The sequence below is a fragment of the Carassius gibelio genome, chromosome B9 (genome assembly GCF_023724105.1).
Source record: "Carassius gibelio isolate Cgi1373 ecotype wild population from Czech Republic chromosome B9, carGib1.2-hapl.c, whole genome shotgun sequence".
NCBI lineage: Eukaryota > Metazoa > Chordata > Actinopteri > Cypriniformes > Cyprinidae > Carassius > Carassius gibelio.
Window position 1 is genome coordinate 7,016,532 of NC_068404.1, and position 24,464 is coordinate 7,040,995.

The 24,464-nt window shown below is 37.1% G+C and overlaps 1 protein-coding gene across 2 annotated transcripts in view; it reads right to left on the bottom strand.

Moving 5' to 3' along the window:
- Positions 1-3,120: 3,120 nt before the first annotated feature.
- The window catches only part of enox1 (ecto-NOX disulfide-thiol exchanger 1), a 95,546-nt gene continuing 74,202 nt past the window's right edge, over positions 3,121-24,464 (bottom strand). For both annotated transcript variants that reach the window (XM_052565552.1, XM_052565553.1), the window contains 9 exons: positions 21,046-21,258; positions 18,203-18,309; positions 15,786-15,903; positions 13,588-13,772; positions 10,753-10,860; positions 7,740-7,799; positions 6,101-6,200; positions 4,972-5,057; positions 3,121-3,867 (listed from right to left, as the gene is read on the bottom strand). In XM_052565552.1, the coding sequence (XP_052421512.1) occupies positions 3,736-3,867; positions 4,972-5,057; positions 6,101-6,200; positions 7,740-7,799; positions 10,753-10,860; positions 13,588-13,772; positions 15,786-15,903; positions 18,203-18,309; positions 21,046-21,258 (1,109 nt within the window). In that variant the 3' untranslated portion in view covers positions 3,121-3,735. The remainder of the gene's footprint in view (positions 3,868-4,971; positions 5,058-6,100; positions 6,201-7,739; positions 7,800-10,752; positions 10,861-13,587; positions 13,773-15,785; positions 15,904-18,202; positions 18,310-21,045; positions 21,259-24,464) is intronic.

The following is a 24,464-nucleotide window of genomic DNA, read 5'->3' on the forward strand; positions in this document are numbered from 1 at the left end:
TCTCTGTGCCTCAGGCTTGACCAATCAGAGTGAAGAGCTGCCTGTGTCACATCACCTGGTATTCATTAATACGAAGACAACAGACATGCTGATGGCACCCATAGGACAAATACGACATCTTCGTGTATTCAGCAGTGATGTGAGTAGCAGACAGATGGGAACAATACAACAAGCTCTGGCTAACGGTTTGGGGAGGGATCCAAAATAGGAGGGAAAACAAGCGTTCAATCTGAGTGTAAGCAGGCCATCGTGTGTTGGTGCCTCGCTGGTCATCCATCACATAAAGGATGCTCATCACAGTTCAGACATCATGGATGAGCAACAAAATGGCCCTGGAAGGAGAGTGGGAAAAATATGCATGCGCTTAATGTGGCTGCCTTGTGAAACCACAACTAGAGGGTCTCGTTCATTTTCATTAGCTGGCGGAGCAGTGAAAACAAAGCAGTTTGTCAGATAGGGAACTGTGGCTGTAATGTGTGCTGTTTGGCAGGCCTCATTTCATTGGCCAGCATTCCTGCAGTAGCACTATTTTTGCGCGTTGCCTCAGTCAATAAAAATAGCTTGGCCAGACAATAAATGTCTGTCCAGTGGAGCTGTCGACATCAACAACAATTCCTTTTATTATTTTTGTGCAAGCACAAAATATATAATCCCAAGAGAATGAGTTTTGTAAGCAATCCACTGGTCTTGCTTGACTATTCTGAATGTGAAAATGTTTACACATTCACTTTTGGGCTCTAATAAAGCCATCAGTGTTTGGTTATGTTTTCATGACTATAGAGACTGATAGTATTATCAAGTTCAGTGAAGATTATAATAAGGATTTATTTTCACACATTTCTTTAATTAGTTCAGTCTAAATTAGCCACTGTATGACCACAGTGACCACTGTAATTGTACTGGAATAAATGCATGTTTCTGAAATTGTCCAAAGTTATATTTTTAGAAGATGCATCTGTACTCAGATACATTCAAATAAATTTAATGTAATAAAACTAGGAATTTAAAAATTCACATATAAAAGCATTTTAATGTACTGTGTCCTGATACATAGACAGTTGAAGATAGACGAATAGATAATTAATGATTGGATTATAGATGGTAGATACTGTAGACTGATGAATGGATGGACAGACAGGCAAATGGATAGATGGATGGATGGATGGATGGATGGATGGATGGATGGACGGACGGATGGATGGACGGATGGATGGATGGAACATGTTTAGAGAGTTGGACAGACTGAGACAGGTGGAGAGGAAAATATAGACAGATGGGTAGATGGACAGATAAAGGATAAATGGCCGGACAGACAGATGAGTGGATCTTAGATAGATGGAAATAAAATGTACCTTCAGTATAAAATGGTGGACCAGTTATTGAAAACTAGGAGAGACTTAAGATCAATTCTTTACAGCTGGGCACCTTTGTTTTCTCATTCATTTCCAGACAGATGTGAAATAAAGGGAAATCACATGGACCGAGGGCTCTGCAGTGCAGTATTTTCTCCCTTCTCGAACAGCACTCATCAGCATACTATCAGTGACATACTGCTTGATAATAAGAGGTTTAGATTCAGAGGAGCAACTTTGAAAACCACTCGAGAGCTCAGCTGCGCCTACAGTAATTCATTTTCCAAGGAGATGTCAGTTTGATCTGATACAGGAAGTCTAAATATACTCCAGGAGGTATTACTCTCTTCTTGTTTATTTGCTGTCTGTATGGTTCCGATTTCACTTCCATCCACTTGGTGTGCACTTGAAAATAACTCTTCTGAATATCGAGCCGTCATCACAGAGAGTGGGATTAAAAGGCCTGCTTTTAGAAATTGAAAATTGACCTCTTTAACTCTGAGCGTATTACCATTTCATTACAGTTAATCTGTTTCATTCTCTATACTGAGAAAGTTTCAGGAATGCAAATGTTCTGCTCACTGAGCTCCTATTATTACGTTCAGAACAGCAATAGTAAGTCATGACTGGTTGAGGGCTTTTTTTTAATTATATTGCTACTTTTTTGACGTTGAACATTTTTAATTGCATTTTAAAAACACTGGTCAATTGATTTTCATAATCCATCTGACAACTGCTTTGTTTTTGCCAAAGCTTTTCTTTAACATTTTGTCAGTCATGCTAAAAATGCCATTGCAATGTTTACACATGGGTGCAGCCCAGAATTTCTGACAGAATATTAAGACATTTGGAGTATGACGGCTGCCAGCAAAGGCACACATTGGAGATTCTAGCTCTGGTAGAGGGGTTCCAGTTCTTTTTTATTTAATAAAATCATAATTGATTTTTTTCACTCTTTAACATTGCATTTGCAGCAAAATGGGGCCTTTAAAAGTGCAGCTGCCCTATGAGTATTAAAGGGAACCATGATCATTAATCCTTACTGTAACACTCTCAAATAATGGCAGTGATGGTACAAGCAACAATGCAAATGGCTCAGGCGGTCTCAAATGCACTACTATGTTGCTAACAGCATCTCAGTGGCTGATGTAAATAGCAAATAGATCACATTAAACACACACAGAGCAGCATTCTCCTCCCCTCTCATTCATTATTAACAGCTTGTTATATTCTGGGTGATTAAGGAAGTTCTGCTCCACATTCAGTTGTTTATCCGACATGAATCAAAAAAACATGACAGACACAACACTACGAGGCAGCTTTGACACATCTAGAGACGCAGACGGGAACGGGGTTGGGCAAAATCCAGAATTTACAAACTGGTTGCCTTTCAATTCACAAGGGTGAATTTGAATCAAATTGGGCACTCCCATAGGTTGTTGAACTGGAATGACATTTATGGAATTTTGGTAGTCCAAAACTACAACAAAATTCTTCCAAAACAACAACAAAATGTTTTGTTTTCAATTTCGCTATTAACACTTAAAAATAAAGGTTCTTTATTGGCATCTTTGTTCCAATAAAGAAGCTTTACCATCCCATTCCACAAAAGGTAATTTATGATGGAAAATGTTTTTTTTTTTTAAGATATTTAAAATAAGTTCTAATAAGAATTGTTTACTGAAATGTTCTCTGGTCAACCCAAAACCTCCTTTTGGAACCTTTATTTTTAATATTGTAGTAAATTTAGCACCGACTAACTACATCCGATTTTGGATAAAAAGTTTTTAATTGATTTTTTTAAAAATCATAATTTATATAAGCAGAACTTTAACAACAGTGCATCAAGACACAAAGAGCATGTTACATAGTTACATACATCATCTACACAACAAGCAAGGCCTGAAACACAGCAAACTGTCCAAAGAGCTTCAGCTGTGCATCTGTTGTCTATCAGCTCCAGCACTTTGGCCTTGAATTAAATCATTTTTCAGAGCAGAAATCGTCTTCACACACAGTCTGGCTTTGATGGGCGCAGAGGGCCGCTATCACACATCTGTGTCCCATATTCAGTATTCCGTATTTTTAACCGAGAGGCGCGATATTCCTGGATATCTCCCAGCCTTCAGGGACGACGCCACTGACAGATAAGTTACGCAATCGGTACAGAAGTCTGGAAAGAGCTTTTCCAAGTAAATATATCAGATGTGGCGCCGCACGTAGAGTCTCACTTCCTCTGGAGAGCGGCAGCCCTCGGATCTGAGGCGGTATGGGGTGTAGAGCCTGTTGTTTGTGTCTGTGAGGCTCTGGCTCTTGTCGCTGACTCTGGATCAGTCCTCCAGAGGTCCAGAAGCCTCAGTGTATGTGCATGGTGCTCTGCAAGTCACACCGTTTTAAGAGCCTCAAATCCGCAGAACTTCCAGCGTTTCTCCAGTGTCGCTCCAACGCCGCTGAACTCCTGCTTGAACATGTTGGGCAACCGGACCATTAGTCTTTCAAGTTCACTGGCCGAGATCTGAAAAATGAGACATGAGCAAAGCAAAGCGTCACTTAGATTGTTACTGTTGCTCCATGATGAATATTTTGTGCATGAACAGAAACAAAATTGCCCATTGCGTCGTCGGTTAGAAATTTATTAAAGGCACTAATTTGTTTGTTAGTATGTTTGTCATTTTCTTCCGGCAAACAGTTGCTGTAGTATAAACAGAGTATATAAACATGTTTTTTCAGTTTATAATTCTTCTTGTTTTCCCTACTATTAGTTGAAGATACAAGATAAACTTGTGGAATTTCTTGAAAATACATTTCAAGTTAGCTGATCTGATTGATTGAATGATTTTGTAATCAGAGGCAGCTGGTATTTATAATTTAGGGGGATGGACATTATTATTCTAGAGAAACTTCCATTAAGAAAAAAGTTTTAAATGCCATGGAAGATAAGTCATCAATACTTTTGGTCTGTTTTTATAGGATTTTTCCTTTTCCTCAATTTTAAATGTGTTTATCTGCTAAGTATTTGAAAGATGGCAGATGCTGTTTGAACCCAAATGTAAAAATAAATAAAAACTACTGCTTTTTGTCTAGTAGCATATTTTAATAAATTAGTATATGCTACTAAATATACACTAGAATTATATACTAATTTCAAAAGATTTCTTGCAAAAAATATATATATATTTTCTTTTATTTTACCAACTCCATTGCACTCATGATGTCAAAATGAATTAAAATTTCATTTATTTTCTGATGCACAAGAACCAATGAGGTTTGTGCTAATGAGCTTTTGTTTACCATATGCAAAGTGCTGTATGCATGTGTGTTTATATGTAAATAAAAGCCTATGAATTCTGTTCATCATATAAAGTCTCTTCACAAGACTCGGATTAAATTGCCCAATTTACATATATGGATTAGTGTTATGATGCCTTTATGATCTTTTTGGATCTTCAAAGGCTTGGTTTTAAATGACTTTCAATGTAGAGACAAATCTCTCAGGCTTAATGCACACATGTTACTTTGTCATTGAGGTTTAACCAAAGTCTTGTAATGTGGGTAAGCAAATGATGATAGAATGTTCATTTTTGGGTGAACTATCCACTGAATTAAAACAAATAATCACCTTTGTATCAAGTCTCTGGATGTAAGACCACAGATATTCAATGTTGGCTCCAAATGGGTGGACGTGGAGGAAGGTTGATATGATTCCTGTGTGGAGAGACAGACAGCAGAGCAGGCTTGTGAATGAACATATGTTACAAGACAAGACAAGAGATGCAGTGGCAGAGTCATAAATATGCCGCCTGGAGCAGAAGCACCATCCCTCCCCCACTTAAGCTGATTACTTTAGAGAGGTCCTGCAAAGGTAAAGCACTGATGCAGAGGCACAGGATATAGTGCCTTGCCTGAGGGGCCCGAGCCAATATTTATTTCCTTGATTTATATGCCGTAACGCCACCAATTATCAAGGAACCTCATTCAATTCCCTCCGCAAGACCTAATTTCCAAGAGCCGCACTTGGGGAGGGAAGGGGAGTCTCGAGATGTCCGCTCTGATCTTAAAATTCAATGCAGAACAGCCGAGCCGACTCCATATGTCTGCGCCAGGCTTACCGAGAGAAACATATCTGTTTTGCATACTTGTACGAGAAATCTAACCAAACAAACTAATTTGAATGGCCTAACCGAGGGAGCTTATACAAAATGATGTTTGCACAGCAAGCTAATCCAATAACTGCATTAGACGTCCCTTTCAGAGCTAGAACGGGAGCGCCTGGAGACTTAAACAATTTGTGTTCTTCAGTCCGTCCCTTCACTTTGTTCTGCTCGAATGAGTTTCGCTTTTCTGGCTGAGGGCCTTACTCCATCAGTGCAGTATATGTGTCCTCTTTGCGAGCAGCGGTGTTGTGCAGCCATTGGGTAGAGCGAAGGATATGTGGTCTTCTCTGGGCCAATGATGCGCCTGGCAAAAAGAAGAACAGCTCCCCTGAGCTCCTCCTTAGGATCATCATCTAAAAACATGACAGAAAGGCCAAGGTGCTGGGAGCTGTCCTAGTCATTGTTATCACAGTGCTTCAAACACTGGCTGGACAGCATTGCGTTCAACTGCTTGGCTGCTCGTGCACCTGCTTGCTCCTGTGCTTTTAAGCTAGGACTCAATCCTCCAAGCCCATCTGGTATTCAAGCCCCTCGGCACACGGCTCAAGATGTTTTATAGATCAAAACGGCATGAAGCGGAGTTGGAATAATTACCGAGCAAGAGAGCCTCTTTCTCTGATCTCAAAGGACCCCAAATGACCGCGTCGTTATTCTTCTCTCGATGGTGGTAGAGTGCCGCAGTGCCATTGACTCCCTGTACACATGCATACAAAGGAAAAATACACATCAGGATGCAGAGGATCTTTCACAAAGCAGATAAGAGAGAGATGGGATCATGCAAACTGTTGAGTTGGTGGGGCATGCCTGCTAATCTTTACTGAGGATGCACCGCATTCTGCTGCGTTCAGAGAAATCTTTGCTTATTGACATTCAAGAGGCTCGTCTTCCAAGATGCTGCTCAAGATGCCAGACCATAAGTTACATAGAGGTTAAATCAAACATCCTTGTGCTGTGCATTTTTAGAAACCTTCAGCGAAAAAGAAAATTTAAATGGAGGCAGCAGTCCTCGTGTGTCTTTAGCCATATATTAAAAATTCAGTTACTCTTGAAAGAAAACTTTTGCAAAACTTTTACATCATGCCCTTTCAGAACGAAGGGACATGATATGCCCCCGCTGATTTTTGAGCTAAGTGGATTTTGAATGTGGTTTCCAAAAAAACGGAAAAAGCTTTTTTCCATACAGGTGGAATCAGTTAAAAATTTGACTAAATACATATTTTTTAGTCCTCTAAAATCACACTAGGTGATCAGTCTCAAGTGAAGAATGTTTCTTTAAAGGACTAGAAAACAATCTCCTATTCGCTGTCAAATGCATAGAGATAAAGATGCTGTTTTCGCTTTATGTCTAGTGCTTATGTTTTAATTTTTTTTTCTGTAAGCTACAGAATATGTGGAGGACTAAATCAATGCAGGACTTACAGTACTTACAATATTCTAGAATAGCAATGTATAATCACAATTTATAAATATATAATTGGATGTAAAGAAACTGCAGTGAATATTATAGTCAAAGCTTAAGTTTGTTCAAGCGTTAAAAATAAATGTTAATTGAAATAAAAAATATATATACAAATTTTTTTATTTTTGTTAGTTGTCCAGACAACAGTTCTTAAAAAATAATAATAATAATAATATTTTTTTACTACAACTCCAATATGAATATTAAAATGGTACTGTAAATTTAAAAATAGAAACTGATTCAGAATATGAATAAAACTTAATAATATCTCAATGATACTAAAATAACACTGAAACTAAAATATGTGTACATTACTGTCTGCCTCAGTAGATTGTACAGCACTTTAACATGAGGTCAGACAGTTATTAAAAATGTGTTTATCGTGCAAATCTTATAAGTGTTTATAGTGTTATCAGTAGCAGAGAGTTTATTTATTTTATAGGTTTACAGATTTAAAAGATAGAAATATTTAATGGAGTTAAATCAATGGAGTGAAATTAAATTACTGACTCTCTGCAGCACTCCTAAGTTTGGGAGTCTTTATTTTATGCAGAAAAAGCAGAGGGAGCCCATATTCTCACAGAGCATACAGATCAGTAGTCTAAAATTAACTTCTGCCAGAGAGCTCATGGTGTGAAGAGAAATGAAGGGATGATGCAATGTTAGCGGTTCACATGCCTCTTTTGATGTGTGCTGGTAGTGCAGACTAATCTCACTGGTGAATGTCAGTGACATGATGGACGCTGGGCGTTACGCAGAATCAGTCTGACTTACCTTTTCATGGCCTTCAGAGTTGTGGTTTGACAAGTCTACCGATTCCATGGCGTTCAACAGCTGTCAAGAAAAAAAAAAACAGAAATACTCACTTCCAGACCCAATCGTATTTTGCAGTACAGCTGTGAAGGAGCTTTGCAGACAGTGTAACCTCTGGGAAACCTCGGTCTGGCCTTGAGTGGGCCAAGTTTACACTACATTTTTAATGGATGCTTGTGTGAAAAGGGTTAATGAAACACATTTGTGATTCCATACATTATGGCCAGGGTGTCTGTAGAAGGTCACAGCAGTATAAAAAATTGAAGCACACCACATCTGGCTCTAAAAATACTGGTGCAAGTGGGTTTGTGTAGGAGCACAATACAGTATGGGCTCCACAGGACCTCCTCGACTATTGATGTTCCTGTTATCTCAGTCAAATAACATTCATGCAAACCAATGTCTGCTGTTAGGAAATTGGGGTAAACAAGGCTGGTCATTATTTCCTGTGTCTGTACTGGCACAAATGATAAGGTGTCATGTTGTGCTGCTCTGCAACAGAGAGAACAGATCATCTGTCCTCAGTGACAACAACTCTATAGATCTTAATCAAGGCGGACACCACTTTGAATTTGACATGGATAAAGAAGCTGTAAGTGACAGACAGTCTATTCAATAGATACGAATGCGTTTTTTAAGGTCAAAGGTCACAACTTACTTTCACAACTTGTTTGTGGAAATTACCTTTCAGTTGCTTTCTTTCAAAAACTAATGAAGCGCCCACAGAGGCAGAATGTTAATGCACCCCTTTTGAAAAATTACTCTTTTGCATACTTCGTAAAAGAAGACTTATAATGGAAATAATATACTTTAATATATGAAAAAGTGTGAAATGAATGTAATGTTTTCTGACACTTAATTGCATGTTAATTGCAAATATTTATATATATTATACAAATATATATAAGTAGTAGTATAAATGTATAGTAAATTTGTAGTTTCACAATTCACACAACTTATCTCTTTTGGCTTTTGTTTGAATATGCTTGTGTGTCATCTTCGCTTGTTTCCGCGATGGTCGTTGCCATGATTGTGCACATACTGTACATATGGGGCGGAGATATTAAAATAGGGGCATGGTCCTGTTGGGGAATGGGCCTTTGTTTTGGTGCTTTTAAATATTAACATCTACAGGCAACATTTGATAAGTCCACCTTTAAGTATACTTTAAAAAATTTCACATCAGTAAATGTCAAATTTATTTGAACATATCTGAATTTGTATTTATTTATTTATTTTTTACTTTTTTTAATGAATTTTAAATCATTTAATTGTCTTTTGTTGTCAAAGTACACTTATTTAGATGTTTTTAACTAACGTAATACAGCACATGATTATATTATTTTTGTTATACAATACTTTACTTATAGTTAATATATTTTAAACATACTAAATAGCAACTTCATTACACATATGTAATTATAAACATTTAAATAAATGACATGCAAGTTTCAATAGAAATAACATTAAAGCATGTTTTGGCTTAAATTCAATTGCACTTAAGTTCATTCTTTTAAAATATATTATTTCTGTAATAACTACTGTTTTAAAAAGCATGTGTATACTTCTTTTTCACAAGAGAATCCTTTTTGGAGGAATCCTTTTTGGAGGCCACTGTACATGTTTTCAGTACATATAGTCTCGTATATATTTTTTTCATATATTGGGCATATGTTACTGCGTATTGTCTAGTGTAGAAACGAACAACCTGGCTCTCCAGTGTAGCCTTGTTCCCCTTCTGCAGCCACAACAAAGCACATTCATCTTGAGACCAAAAACTGTCTTGGTCCTTTTGTGTGTGTTGCTGTTTATGTGCCTCTGTTTTCAGGTGTGTGTGTGTGTGTGTGTGCACCCTGTGCTCCTGCTGCCATGTTGAGTTGTGTTTCTCGCTGCATGCACAGGGGGAGTGAGGACAGTAAGTGACCCCGGGCTGCAGAGCTTCCCGCTGTCACACATGAGGAGGCAGACACTGCCAAAATGCAGCATATCTGAAGCGAACAGTGCTCTTAATGGCTTACATAAGGCTTTGTGTCCATCTACACAGTAACTCCCTACCAGTGCTGGGAAGTAACTAAAGGCTACTTTTTCCAGCGAGCAGAGACACAATTATGTATTGCATGTGAAGCTTTACAGTCGAGTGAACTGATCAAACAAGCGCGTCTAAAATGTTCACTACTTCTCTCAAATGAAGCAGTGGGAAATCCGAACAAGTGAATTGATTCATTCTGATGGATAATGTAAAACAGTGGAGGCCAAACTTTTTACTACGAAAGACCAAAACAGAATCAAGAGCCGTGGGCCAAAAGTAAGTGTTGCGTTATATTATAGTTAAATGAATCACTTATAGTCTTTATATTTTGATGCAAAAAAGGGAAAAATATAGAGAAGGTTAAAACGTAATGATAAACTGAAATAAATACATTCTTCAATGACATGTTTTTCACCCAATTTCCCCACTTTTGTGATATATAACAGACATGACAGTTTCATGTCTTCTTTTTTGTAGAGCTATACTAAATTATATTATAATTCACTCTAAAAATGCTTTTCCTGCTGTTCATTTTAAACTGATACATATAAGATTAATTAGTTCCAGGGCCAACATTTAGTTAAAGTTTAGTTGGAAGCAGAAAAAAAAACTTCTAAGTCAATGCAGTATGTTGGTAAACCCCAGTTGTATTAGTTAGTTTGATAAGTTTTCATAACTCAAAAGACTTATGCCTACTGCTGCATACTTTCTTTATTTTTTGCTAAAAATATTTATCTTTAGGGTGTATTTGTTAATATAATAAAAAAAGCAATAACTTTTAGTTAAATGCTGTTGTCTATGACTACAATTTCTGATCAGTTACGTAAGTCATAGGTTGTTTTTTCTTCTAATTTTATTGTAAAAGAAAAAAACAAAAAAAAAAAACACTATAATGCATATGGAAATGCAGATTATTTGGCAATCTGGCCATGAAGTCTGTCCCACCTTTTCCCTGAGGCTGAGGACCTCTCCCTCTAGGTAGTGCTGCTCATCTCTGGCCTGCTCCAGCTCCAGCTCCTTCCCTTTCAGCTCTTCCTGGAGCCGAAGCAGTTGCTGTGGAGACAAACAGCATCGTGAGCAACAGAGAGCAGATGGCTGGAGCGATGAGCAGCGTGTGGGGCCGTGTGGAGCCCTCATAAACAAACACCACACAAACATCACTGCACTGCAAATGACAAAGATCACAAAGAGGAGGTGGGGTGAGTCAGACTCGTATGTCCGTTCAAAAGTTCATGTGGTTATAGCTTTTTATAGCATTTATTGAAATGAAAAGGATAAGAATGGAATTTTAAAATGAAAGTTGTTACCCCTAAACCATGCTCACAGAAATCAATAACAACATCCATTCTTGCACTTTTCACGATTCAATCTTTTCCATTTTCAGCAAATACAATCTTGTTCTCCATTTAGCTTGTTCGATGTTCTGCTTCACTTAAAAATACAGGTAACACTTCTATATAGGGAACATTTTTTATAGTTGCTTATTAGCATGAAGTTTATTAACATAGAAGCTGTTTATTAGTACGTATAAAGCACATATTCTGCATGACCATATTCTAGATCCCTAGTCCTAAACTTAGCAACTACCTTACTAAATATTATTAATAAGCATTAATAACTTTATTAATAAGTATCAAATTAGGAGTTTATTGAGGCAGAAGTCATAGTTAAAGGTTTGTTAATAGTAAGGATCTTAAAATAAAGTGTGGCTAAAATACTAAACTCTTCAAACATTCCAGGTTGATAAGATTATAAGTCAAAGTTAAAAAACTCTAATATTGTGAAATATAATTACAAATTTCAAGCACCGTAGTTTATTCCTGTGATGCAAAGCTGAAATTCTTGCATAATTTCTTCAGTTTTCAGTGTCAGGTGATCCTTTAGAAATCTCTCTAATATGCTGGTTTGGTTCTCAAGAAACATTTATTATTATTATTATCAATGTTGAAAATGTTACATTTTAAATAGTTTTTTTTTGTATCAATGTATAAGTTTTTACAGTCTCTTTTGATCAATGTACAGACATAAAACAAGTTTAGAACTAAAACTTTTGTGTAATGAAAAAGTTCTCCATCCATTAAATTAAGTAATGACAGTCCACTGCACTCTATATAGACCTGAACATCATCTCTCTCTTTCCACAAAAAGGATGCTCATTTCTTACATTAGTATTGATCTTGTACATAAAAGCCTTCAAAGCAACTGTAGAAATGTAAAATGAAAGAGAGAGAGAGAGAGAGAGAGAGAGATCTCACCGGAGCCGGTGCTAATGGCTGCACTATGACAGTCTGCGTCATGAAGTATTAATGGAGAACATAATTAATGGAGGTGTGAGTGTTTGTGCTGCAGATGGAGCGCTGACGTGAGAGCATACTGAACACTTACGCACTGATCTTTTCGTATGTTTAAATGTGTCAGGAGAAGACACTAGGAGGCTCTTTAATCTCAGCCATCCCTTAAACATGAATAATGCAATGGTGTGATTTTTCTCCAATGTCGACTGAGATTGAGTTAACTGTGTGCGATAAACAAGGGACAAACATGTCCCACAGCTTCACTTGGAATAAAAAATAAAATAAAATAAAAAACAGAATGAAAAAAAGGTTTTGATCTGATTGGTCATTTGATTAGTCATGAGTCCGCCTCAAATACTGGACAATAATATCAAACATGCTTCATGTTAGAACAGACAGCTGTGTCAGCAGGAAGTTAACACCCACCTGCTGAGAGAGTGCATTACCATTCAAAGTCGTATTTATTTATTTTTTAAATAATTTAACACTTTTATTCAGCAAGTATTCATTGTTTTCAGCACTGATCTCTATAAATGTATCTTGAGCAGCAAGTCAGCATATTAGAATGATTTCTGGAGTAATGATGCTGAAAATTCAGCTTTGCATTTTTGCATTGCGTTTTTTTACAATGTAATATTATTCCACAATACTACAGCTTTTACTGTATTTTTGATCAAATAAATGAAGCCGTAGAAAGCGTAAATACTTGAAAGGGTGAGTAAATGCTCAAATTAATTTAGTGTGTGTGTGCAAGATTAATGTTAAGTGGGAGATTTAGTAATGTTAAATGTTTTACCATGCTATTTAGAAAAAGTTTCTGCTTCTTAGCGGGTTACCATCATAGTTACAAGTGGAGCATGAGTTTAGTTTAAAAACAGTTGTTATATCCCATATTATCTTAATCATTCAGCATTTGCTATACTAGGCAATGCATCGTGTTACTACTTAGCAAGTTAGCATTTATTGAATTAGTTTACAATAACAAGAAGGTTCAAGATGAGATAACAAGATAATCTTATAGTAAAATTATAGCTGATAGCTTACTGTATTTAAAAATTATAAGCAATTCAAATTTTAAATACAAAAATAATTTTTTTCAGTTTTGCCAACTTTTTCAGGTTTATGATGTACAGCAAATATCAGCAGCTTGTCTCTTAAATACAACTGTCTTATTGCTAAGCTCTTTTTAATTTTATGTTTTAAAGGGGCCATCTCAGATGCCTGTCTGTGTGACGAGACACAGACCAAAGCCTTTCCATGATTGTTGATTCACACTAGAGACATTTCATTAAGACCCTAAAAAATCATAGCCTGATGTCAGACTTCGTACTTCCGCTCAATTTCAGTTCACTTCTGTACTCCGTCTGAGACAGCAAACCATCTCCCAGATTTACAACTAGTTAATGCTGAATGGTGTTCCCTAATCTAAAGTGTTACTTCTGTTGCAAAACCAGCTTGAGGCTGAACACTCAGATGTGTGTATTACCTGCTGCATGTTCTGCATGGTCTGCTGCAGGAAGTGCAGCTGTTGTTCCTGCGTGTGATCCTCCTCGGTTCGGTACATCTTGCCCTGCTCCTTCTTCAGCAGCTCCACCTCGTTCCTGTAAGCATCCAGCTGCCAGCGCAGACTGTCGTTTTCCTCCCGCAGAGCACACGTCTGCGCAGACAGCACTGCTCTCAGACAAGAAGGAAGAGAAAGAGACAGGAAGTTAGCTTGGATGAAGGTCTTTATCTCATCTGTTGCATAGATAAGATGAATTTACACTTTTGTGCCTGAATGAGCTATAGTTAACTGTCCTAGCTTAAACTTGTTGACTAGTTCAACCACCTTAAGTAGTTCTCACTGACCTTTGTTTCTTCTAGTAGGGTGCAACATATGATCTATCGTGTGATCTAATATGCATCATATAAGACAAGTTCTCACATCAATCCGTCTGGTTGGATCAGCATATACGAGGAAGGCTTTAGAGCAATCATTATGATTGAGAGCCGAAATCGATGGTGAAGTTTGCATAACAACTTGGTCACTGTGCTGTGTCAACAGTTAGATATTCTCAACCATTAGATATTCCTACCTGCCACTGAAAATAATACTTTTATTGAGCCAGAGCTTGTGTGCTGTGACAGGTCATGAAATATCGCTGAGCTCAGAATCCCCTGACACTTCCTGCCGCTGTTCTCTGCTGAAGCAATATCATTCATAATCAGATTTGCTGTGGGATACATGCAGAAGGGAGAGTGTAATCATTCACGTTGATATCTCAGCACAAATGCTGTTGTACTCAAGGTTATCTGAAGGATGTGATCGCTCTGTTTGAATAAAGCTAATAAAAAAACAAGTGGTCACGGAGGAGCTGATTTGATTGCGACTAACAGAGGATTGTGTTTCACATTAAACCAAGTTGATTTATTTTGCATTAAATTAAGAATCGATTGGGAATTATTTTTAACAAGACACTTAACAGTCACTATCTGAAAATGAACATGACACTTTATGAAGATTCCATTCATTAGTTAATCCATTAGGTATTATGAACTGACGGTGAATGATTATTTACAGTGTTTATGAATATTTTATACAATATAATGTCCCTGTTATGTCCTGCAGGACCAGAGCTGTGCTCAGACTTCACTTACCTCTTACATCCACTGATCTTGTAAATGTGTTTCAATGCTTTGCAGATAAAAACTGCATTGGTTTGTGATGTTTAACTGGCAGAAACAGATGATGTATTATTGAAGTTATGTGAAATTGTGATACCGTAGCTTTGAAAGCATCAGGAAGAATGATGTAAAAATTATAAACAAATCAGTTTTGCAGCATTTGCCATGTTTTTCCAGCATTGTGTTTCTTTATGGCTGTAATTTTCCTGCTATTGTTGCAAATTAAATAAATAATATGGTAGAGGGCTGGTGGGAAAAACACTGATTTGTCTTTTTCACAAATTCTTATTTATTTATGAATTATTATTTTTTTTTTTATATACACTACTGTTCAAAAAAATTGTGATATCAGTAAGATTTTTTTTTTAATATATGATTATTTCTATTCAGAAAAGACACATTAAATTGATGAAATGATCGTATAGAAATGTATGGTGACTGATAATGATAAAATCAGCATGTTAGAGTGATTTCTGTAAAAAAGAAGTAAACAGATTTGCTTCAGGTGAATAAATTATAAAATAATATTGATGATATATTCAGTCAAAACATTTATTTTAAATTCACAATTTCACACTGTTACTGTATTTTACTGTACTGTTTAGATTAAATTAATGCAGCCTAGATAAGCACAATAGTTTTCTTTCAAAAACATTTAAAAAATAAATTCCTTAACCAAATATTTTCTATGCATGTATTTATTTATTTTATTTATCTATTTATTTTATTTTTTGGTCAGTAGAAAGAAAAAAAAATATTTATTGTTGAACCCTAAAATTAATCACGATTATATAGACATTGCACAAAGGTCTCTTTGGCACAGAATTACATGTTCCTCTTAATTAACAATGACCTTTACTGAAGAATGTTTGTTTTAAATGCACTGTACAGTCCTAACCGGTGTGTATGAACTAGATGTTAAGGCCATCAAATCTAGGGCTGTTTTTAGCCACAGTCAGTCCCTGCCTCTGGTATCCCAATGAATCATGACAATGATAATCAGTGGCTGATCAGGCCTACCCGTGTCCTCCATTCTCATCTTTTTGCAGGGGTTTTCTTCCAGGTCTTCATCTGACATCTCCATTTCCTCTTCTCTTCGTATTCCCATGATCTCTTCACTGTGAGCATTTCTCAGCTCCTAATGGAGCACCACACAGAAATCAAACGAACACACACACACACACACACACAAACACACGTCTCATTACTGGCTTCTGTCCGAGACCTTCAATGATTAAAGATTACATTTTGCACACATTAACATTCCCTCTGCTCTGAGTAGTTTTACAAGGACACACTTTTATACTTCCATTTGCTGTGTAAATGTGGCAGTAACATATACGCAATCACACATATCAATGAAATGTTTTCTTTCAGCAGGTCTACTTTAATAATACTCTAATTTAATGTGGAAACTTTTGACAGGATGAAAAACAGGCAATGATTTGGCAAGCACAGGCCCTGGTGATTGATTTCTTAACTTAAAAATACAACCCAGAGGCTCTGCCGTGCAATAGTGAAAGTTCATTTGTCTAGGTCTGAAAATGGAGCGTAACAATCACATTACACAAACTTCCAAGCCCACTGATCCTCTGATAGCCATTATAGGGATCAGCACAAAGGACGTTTAATGCCACCACTGTGAAATCTTGCAGATCTGACTCTATAAAGGGAGCGCATTTGAGCTTTGCTTTATCTGTGATTGAATACATTTAACTCTAGTACTGTGTTGCGTGATCTTTCATCTGTTTCTTGAAAGCTGTAGTATCAGAGGAATACAGGTTGAGCTCTGGGTTGTTTCTAATATTATATTTCTCTTTAATTCTCACAATTTTGTTTTACAGGGTTCCCGCACCTTCTGACCAACGAATATCCGTTACTTTTCCAGTGGTGTTTCCAAGCATTCTGGAAAAACCAGTAAGGTTTTTATAACACTTCTTATAAAGACTGCATTGACTTAGAGCCATTTCTAGCCAAAAGAATAAGGGATATTGAGACAAGTTGTCCATAATAATATTTTAAGTCAGAATTTGTAATTTTCCAAACTAAAATCCCAATATCATATTTTCTGAATGTTGAGTAAACAATTAAATATCTTTCTATGTTTTGTCACGTTACATATGTCATGGACTCATAATTGTTTTTCTGTTTAAATATCCTCTTAAATATTATTTAATGGTAATTTCCCACTGTGACAGCAGAAATTTCTTTAAGAAAAGTAAGAAATAACAACAATAAAATCAACTTTTCACAGGGGTGGCATCTTGACTGGCTTTCACTTCTCACAGCACCAGAGACTCTTCCACAATGCTGATGTCTTACCTCTTGGCGACTGTGAACTGAAATGGAATCCTTTCATAGACTTGACTTAAAGCAATTAATCAATACAGTCAGTGTATTTCTAAGACTAGGTTTTGGGCCTCACATCACTGCTCATGATATACAGTCGTGGAAAAAGTCAGATGGCTGGAGGAGAGACTGCAGCTGGATTCTATCACCAGCGAGGGATTTTTATATTTCAGGTTCACTGAGTATTCTATTTGCACTAACATCCGGTGACATTCCATATTCTGAATATGGAAACTCCATATTGTGCATTCCAGAGAATTCAGGGATTTCTAATACAGGCACATTATGAGTTAACACGCACCTCACTTTTCCTTCCCCATAGAGACCTAATTCAAATTGGATGAGTTATTAACAATTAATTCAGGCTAATCACTGATGAGCATCATTATAATCCTGCCAGTATCTGTTGCCATGGCAGCAATGGAGGTTATTTCTAGGTGGCAATTTCAAAGAGAGCTCTGCCGCACGAAAGAGCAGAGGCTAGAAAAACGGGATGCTTTTTGCTGTGTGAGGGGCCCACAAGTCTGTACAATGAAAAGCCACAAGATACACTGCCATATAAAGAGTTGCTGTGTCAGTGTACCATGTACAGCAGGGGTCTCAAACTACATTACCTGGGGGGCACTTGCAAGCTGGTGTTCTGCTTCAGAGAACCAACGTTTTTACATCCACAGATTTGAAATACGTATATAATATATAGTAAATTTCAATGCAATACTTTGTACTTTGCTGGTTAGGTATGTTTTGAAGCATGACAGCTGGTTTAAGCTGGTTATAAACTGGTTTAAGCTGGTCATGTGCTGGTTATGAGCTGGTCCTAAGGCGGTTCTAAGCAACTAACTCCTAATCAGGACCAGCTCATAACCAGCTTAAACCAGCTCATGACCAAGTAAGAACCAGCTTATAAATCTGCTCAACTTACTGCCATGCTTCAAAACATACCAAACCAGCATATACTGTTTATTAGTTCTTTTGTTTGTTTTCAACGGGGTATACTGAACATTTGTTTGCAATGACAAAGCTTGGCCCATAGTTTGAGACCCCCTTATGTAGAGTCAGCATGACGAAAGGGGAGAAGAGATACCAACCTCGCACTGCTTTCGCCAAATGTCTATGTTCTTGCGCTGCGCTTTTGAGAAATGGTCCCATGCCTTTTGCCTGGTGGCAGCGGTGAACACAGCCGTAATCTGCTCAACTTTGGTGGATAAGGAAGTCAGACAAGACAAGCCATTTATGTAGAGCTCCGTATCTGCGCCAGCAGTCAGACGCATCAGGACCCTCGCAACACTTCTCTGAGAGGCCCCTGATTGTGTCTGTTGTACTTACATCTCATTAGCTGCTGTTTCAATTCCTTAGGACTGAGGAAGGCAACAGTCTACAATGATGGATTTGCTGGAGAAACACTAATAAAGTACTGAGTGTTTGATGTCAAACATTGATTGAGGTTTTAGCTCAAAATGGGTATGTGTGCAGTTTTTATTTTGGCATTAGATGTTGGATTTGCATTAGGATTGAGGTTTGGACCAATTGTAAACTGTTGCCTGCTATTTATTAATTTGACCAAGTCTACAGTTTAGTAAACAATTATGTGATCATCTTTTTTAGCCTATTACAACTCTTAAATACATTTTCTTTTCTTAGTTTTCATGCACAAATGGTGTCACAAAGTCTTTCTGTCAAGCTGCCATCACACATATTCATTCAAGCAAATTACATTTCTTTGTTTGAGCTGGGATATTGGCTTCTCACCTGTCCGGGCCCCAAATAAAGATGAGTGAATCTGGTGTTGGCCTACCTTTAAGTTAAGTTGAACATCTCCACATCTGCTATTTGGTCAGAGTGCTTCCACTGAGCTGAGACTGTACTTACCCAGGGCCCTTCTATGGGCTATGGCTAGAGTCAAACTGACATAGGCAGCTAGGTCTCAATGCAATCATATCTACTAGTGTGCTTTTTTGTACTGTATATATGCAGTGATGTCTTGTGACCTGTGTAGGAAACACTGTGGCTCTGTTCCATGACTAGTGAGCTGCCTTGCTTTCTAACAGCATCCAAACTGAAATAGTGCGACACATAATTGTTTCTGCCGTTAGCATTTTCCTAAGTTTACAACAAAATAAACACAAAATCAGAACTTGTTACACTATGTTCTAGTATATGTGATTAAATTAAATAAATTGTTGGGACAAAACATTCCTAAAATAATGTTGATGGAACATTCTTGTTAATATTTGATTAGTTTTGTGCACACTGACGGCAGAAGGTCTGGGAACCTTGGCCGCTTTGAATAGCCATGCACCACCTACTACAGCCCATATGACTGACAGTTAAAGCACCCAATCACGTTTCGTTTTGTGCTGCGTAATGTTTAGGGGGTTTTTTTCTTCACAAAAACAGAACGTTGTGTAAAACTCATGGACAAACTTTACATATTTTTAGCCTGCATTTAGTTGATCTTGATAAGCATCGGAAATAATGCATAATTTTGTGTTCAGTATGCATCAGACGTCCAGGCTGAGACTAATATTTGATATACATTTTCAAAATGTTGCGAGAAAGCGTTCTTAGAACAACATTCTGGTAATGTCATTATTATGTTATTATACGTTCTTAAAGGACATTCTCAATGTTCAGAGAAAACATTCTTAGAACAACATTCTTAAAATGTCCTTACGTTATTTATACTTGATGGAAGTTCTTGATATGTTTTGTAACCTTTAATAATCTTATAATCACAACAAGATAGATAGATATTTTAATGTCCTAAAGTTACTAGACATTTGCTTTAGAAACATTTAAAAAAAAATTCCCACAATGTTTTCATACCATCTCATAATTAGTAATCTTACTGTATTGTGTATAATAATGGTGTGGTTATTTTTGGGCTTGAGTGGTAGGCTACCATTTAGCCATTTGATTCACACAATGTCTGAACTGTTCGAACTCTCCTGAGTGCATTCTCAGCAGCAGGCACGTGAGTCGTCTTCATCTTCTTTCTTGCTTTATGTTGGACTGCAGACCTAAACGTGCATTACCGCCACCTATCTCCTTTAAATGGACCAATGACACTCCTAAATTAGACTGTAGATAGAGTGTCAATGGTCAATTTGAGAGATAGGTGGCAGTAATGCACTTATAAGTCTGTGATCCGCCGTAAAGCAATACGAAGAAGAAAACGCCACACACGTCAGTTAGAGAACATGCACAGGAGGTAAGCTCAGGAAAATTCTAACAGTTCGGACATTGCGTGAAAATCTTGCTAAAAATCTTGGTTTGTGTTCTACTGAAGAAACTAAGTCACCTACATCTTAGATGCCCTGGGGGATAAACATATATATATTTTTTTTTTTAGGTGAACTATATCCCTTTAAGGCCCGTATGATGACATAGTTCTGTTCTCTGTGAATACAATCAGAGACAATGATAACTTTAGCTACATTAGCCATGCAGTTTCTATTTCTATGGAAATGACTGGGTTTCGAACATGAAATATCACAGAGCAAAGATAAATGTCATGCAGCTTAAGATGGATTTTGTCTCAATGTATCATGGCATTATCTCTTTCGTGAAGGACATATGTATTGGCTTTTATAATGCCTACCTTTTATAACCTCATCTATGATGCCTTATAATGCTGCCTATGTAGGCAGCTCTCTAGGTTTTGGAACAGAGCCCATGTCTTGCCTGTTACAGTTAAGAGCAATGTAACATATATGGTAGTTCTGGACATACAAATACACTCCTACTGGCAGTACAGTCATATCAAGATGAGCGAGAAAATTCCTACAATCAGATCAGAGACTGAGCCCACTTAAGGACAGCTATATCATCTTGCTCGGTACAAAGGATGAGCGGTTGTCATGGCAACACTAGATGAAAATCTCATAGTAGCCAGTTGGGATACAAACAGTGAAGGCAGGAGGTATCTTACATTGTGTGAGGATGGCAAGCAGGGAATTCTTGAAGTGTTCTTTGGCTAGCTCCATCTCCTCCTCGTGCTGAGCTTTCTCGTTCATTAGGCGCCGCACATGGCTGTTCGCTGACTGGATCATGGAGTAGAAATGGTTCGCTGAGCGTCGGTTCACCTCGCCTCTGTCGATCCATGTGAACAGCACTGCCGATGCCTCACTGAATTTGTTGTCTTCTGGAGAAATGAAAAAGGAAAACTGTCATTTTTACTTCATCTACTTATGACAGTGAATTCTGTAACACTTACTTTGCAGGCTTGACAAAGCCAGTGCACAGTTCAAAATCCCTTACATTAGAGACATTTTACTCTAATTTCCATCTAAAGCCTTGGTCTTTGGTTCCATTAAGAATCTTTTATATCTATGGAACCTTTCCATAGAACTCTTTACAGTAGAAAAAAAATTAGATTATTCAAATGTTCTTCATACTATGACAATAGGAAAATATATAATAGTAAAATAATATAGTTATTTTAAGAACTTTTTACAGAAAGGTTGTTGAGGAACCTAAAAAAATTATTATATTGCATTGCTACGAAAACCCTATTTTGAAACTTTTTATTTTTTTAGCGTACTAAACTTGTTTCAGACCAAGACTCATATCAAATATGCTCTCAAAAAATAAAATATGGAACTATGGTGCAGGTTGGCTTTTAATAACTTTCAATAACAATAAAGCATGAAATGTAAACTCATCCTGTCTATTTTCTATTACATATTAAATGATTTTATTATAAACAACAGATCCATATGTTTAATCATTGATCTCTCTGATGATATAACTGGGCTGTTCCAATCATTTAGTCTGCTTAAACACAGGCCCGTTCTTACAATCCAGCGATTTCAGATCTCCATCCTATCAACAGCTTAAGCATAGTTTAGTCCCCGTCCTACTTTTTGCCATTTTTGATAGTTTGTTTCACAATATGTCACAATACTGTATGTACAACTTTAAATGTCACTGCTTTATGTGTAAATGTTCTACATTTTTTCCCATAAAGTTATTAAATGTCTTTACACTATTTCCTTGTGTAATACTATAAAGCTGCTTTGACAAAATCTGCATTGTAAAAAGCGCTACAGTATATAAATAATGGTGCCTTGATTTGACTAGAAGACTGAAATGTATTGCCCAAGTTATATGTTCTACTGTTGCAGTGCTTCTATGGGTTTGGAACAATAAATAAATATATATTTGTAACCTTTCAGGCTGGTCTTTCTTAGTATTAATTTCCTCTAGTGAATGGTAAAAAAAATAAAATAAAAAATTTTTGTATTGATGGATTTTTGAAAGAATGTTTAAAATCCAGCAGTTCAATAACCTTGATTTAAAGAGCCAGTAAGAGGAAAATTCTAAGCTTCCTATCACTGTTTATAAGTCCTGTACATTAGGTTTAAATCCATCCAAGGTTAAAAAACATTGTCATTTTGTCAAAATATCATTTTAAAATTACCTCAATTCTCAGAGATCCCCAAACGGTTCGCGCGAAGCTGTTCAAAAGATTCAGTTTCCTTAAACCCCACCTTTCGGTAGCATACTGTGTTCTGATTGGTCAACTAACATAGTCAGGTTTGGATTGGTTGTTCCGCACACACCTCCACGGTAAACACTGCGTTAGCATCTGTTTGGGGTGAATTATGTCTTATTCCTCTCATTGCGAAGCAAACAGTAAAATAAAAAACTTGAATAGTCTCGCTGCTTTTTCTTCTGTGTGGGTGTATTCAAGCCGCGCGCTTCAGTTTGAATCTGAATAGCGCGTTCAGCGCGGGGGCGTGGTCACATTAGGTATAATCAGAGCCGTTACAGATATAATGAAGGGAGACGTGAAAAACGGACATCACGTTCTTTTCATATGGATTACTTTATCACAGAATTTCTGTTTTCAGCAGCACTTGTTTAGTTTTAAAGTAGACATGTCAAGCTTTCTATAGATATCTCTCTCATGTCTCTTCGTTGAGTATTCACGGAGTTACACTTCATTTTAATGACGTGTTTGTAAATGACGATCAGCGCAGACAGGCTGCAGACAGCACACATACTGATAAGACACTCGGGAGAAAACAGACACATAACTTCATAATCATACTTCGCGTTGTGATTCAGAGATGCTCGTTGTTCTAAATAAAGTTGGTAATGAACCCTCTTTTATGGCCAAACGCTTTGAAAATCCCTCTGTACTCACCGAGATTAGAAAAGCAGTCATCAGTGAAAAAGGGATTTGTTGTACTGCTCTGGTATTGTGGTGAAAATGAATTTTAGCCATTGGTTCTTCTGATCTTCATTCTTTGGCAGTGAAAATAAAACAAACTTGCCTTTACAATTAAAAACACACTGTCTCCTCGACATGAAGCTCTCACACCAACCAGAGCGTCTGTGTGTGGGGAGTGGCAGGTCAGAGTTCGTTTCTCTCAAGACGGTAGGTGGAGTTTATTATGCAAAGTGTTCCTAGTGACGTACATAGAGATGGGCAAAAGATTTGAAATCTATAACGACTCGTTTCAGTGATTCAGAGTTGACTCCTTACTTTAGAAGCCAATAACTTTATAAATCGTGTACTTTTTGGTTTAATTATTTGCACATTGTTTACACTGATGGACAGCTACATCATACACTGTAATACAGGTCTTTTTTTATTTCCCATCTGTGTGGCTCTTTAAGTAGCTACACACTTGCCATCTATGCATATATCCAACCATTCATACTGTATATCCTGCCTAGTAACCACACCAGCAACTTTCTATAACACCACTAGAACACCCTAGCAACAAAATTTTAAAATTCAAATCTCTCCTCAAACTACTTAAGGCCCAAATTCCCTTCGCACTTCAAAATCTCTCCTCCCAAGATTTCACATTATACAAAACTCAGCTTTCAAACTCGAATCTCTTTCCAAACTGCTCAAGCATTCAACACACAAGACATATAACCTTCACAAGTTAAGACTTTACTAAACTTTCAGACAAGACTTGCCTTGACAATCTTTCAGTTAAAGTATTAAATGTAATTTTAAGAAGTTTTACATGATTAGTTTTGCCCCCTCTATTGCAGAAAAGCAATGGGAGATCAGGATTGGACCTCACGTCCACATGCTACACTAAACGCTAAGCCACGTCTCTAACTTTAGGGCCTAATTTTAAGACTCTTTCCCTGAATTGTCTTTTGCTATTGGACAAGAACATCATCTCATCATTGTGTTCAGTCACGGCTCGTGAATCAGTAACTAACCCTGCATTTTTCCTGTCTAAACATGAAGTGTAATTTTAGCCTGAGTAGCTAACACATAAGGCATTGAGTGTGGCCTCTCACAAGCTTCAGTAATCTGCTCCCCGTGGACCTGTGTGAAATACATTACTGAAATTGGAAGAATAATTGAATTTTGCC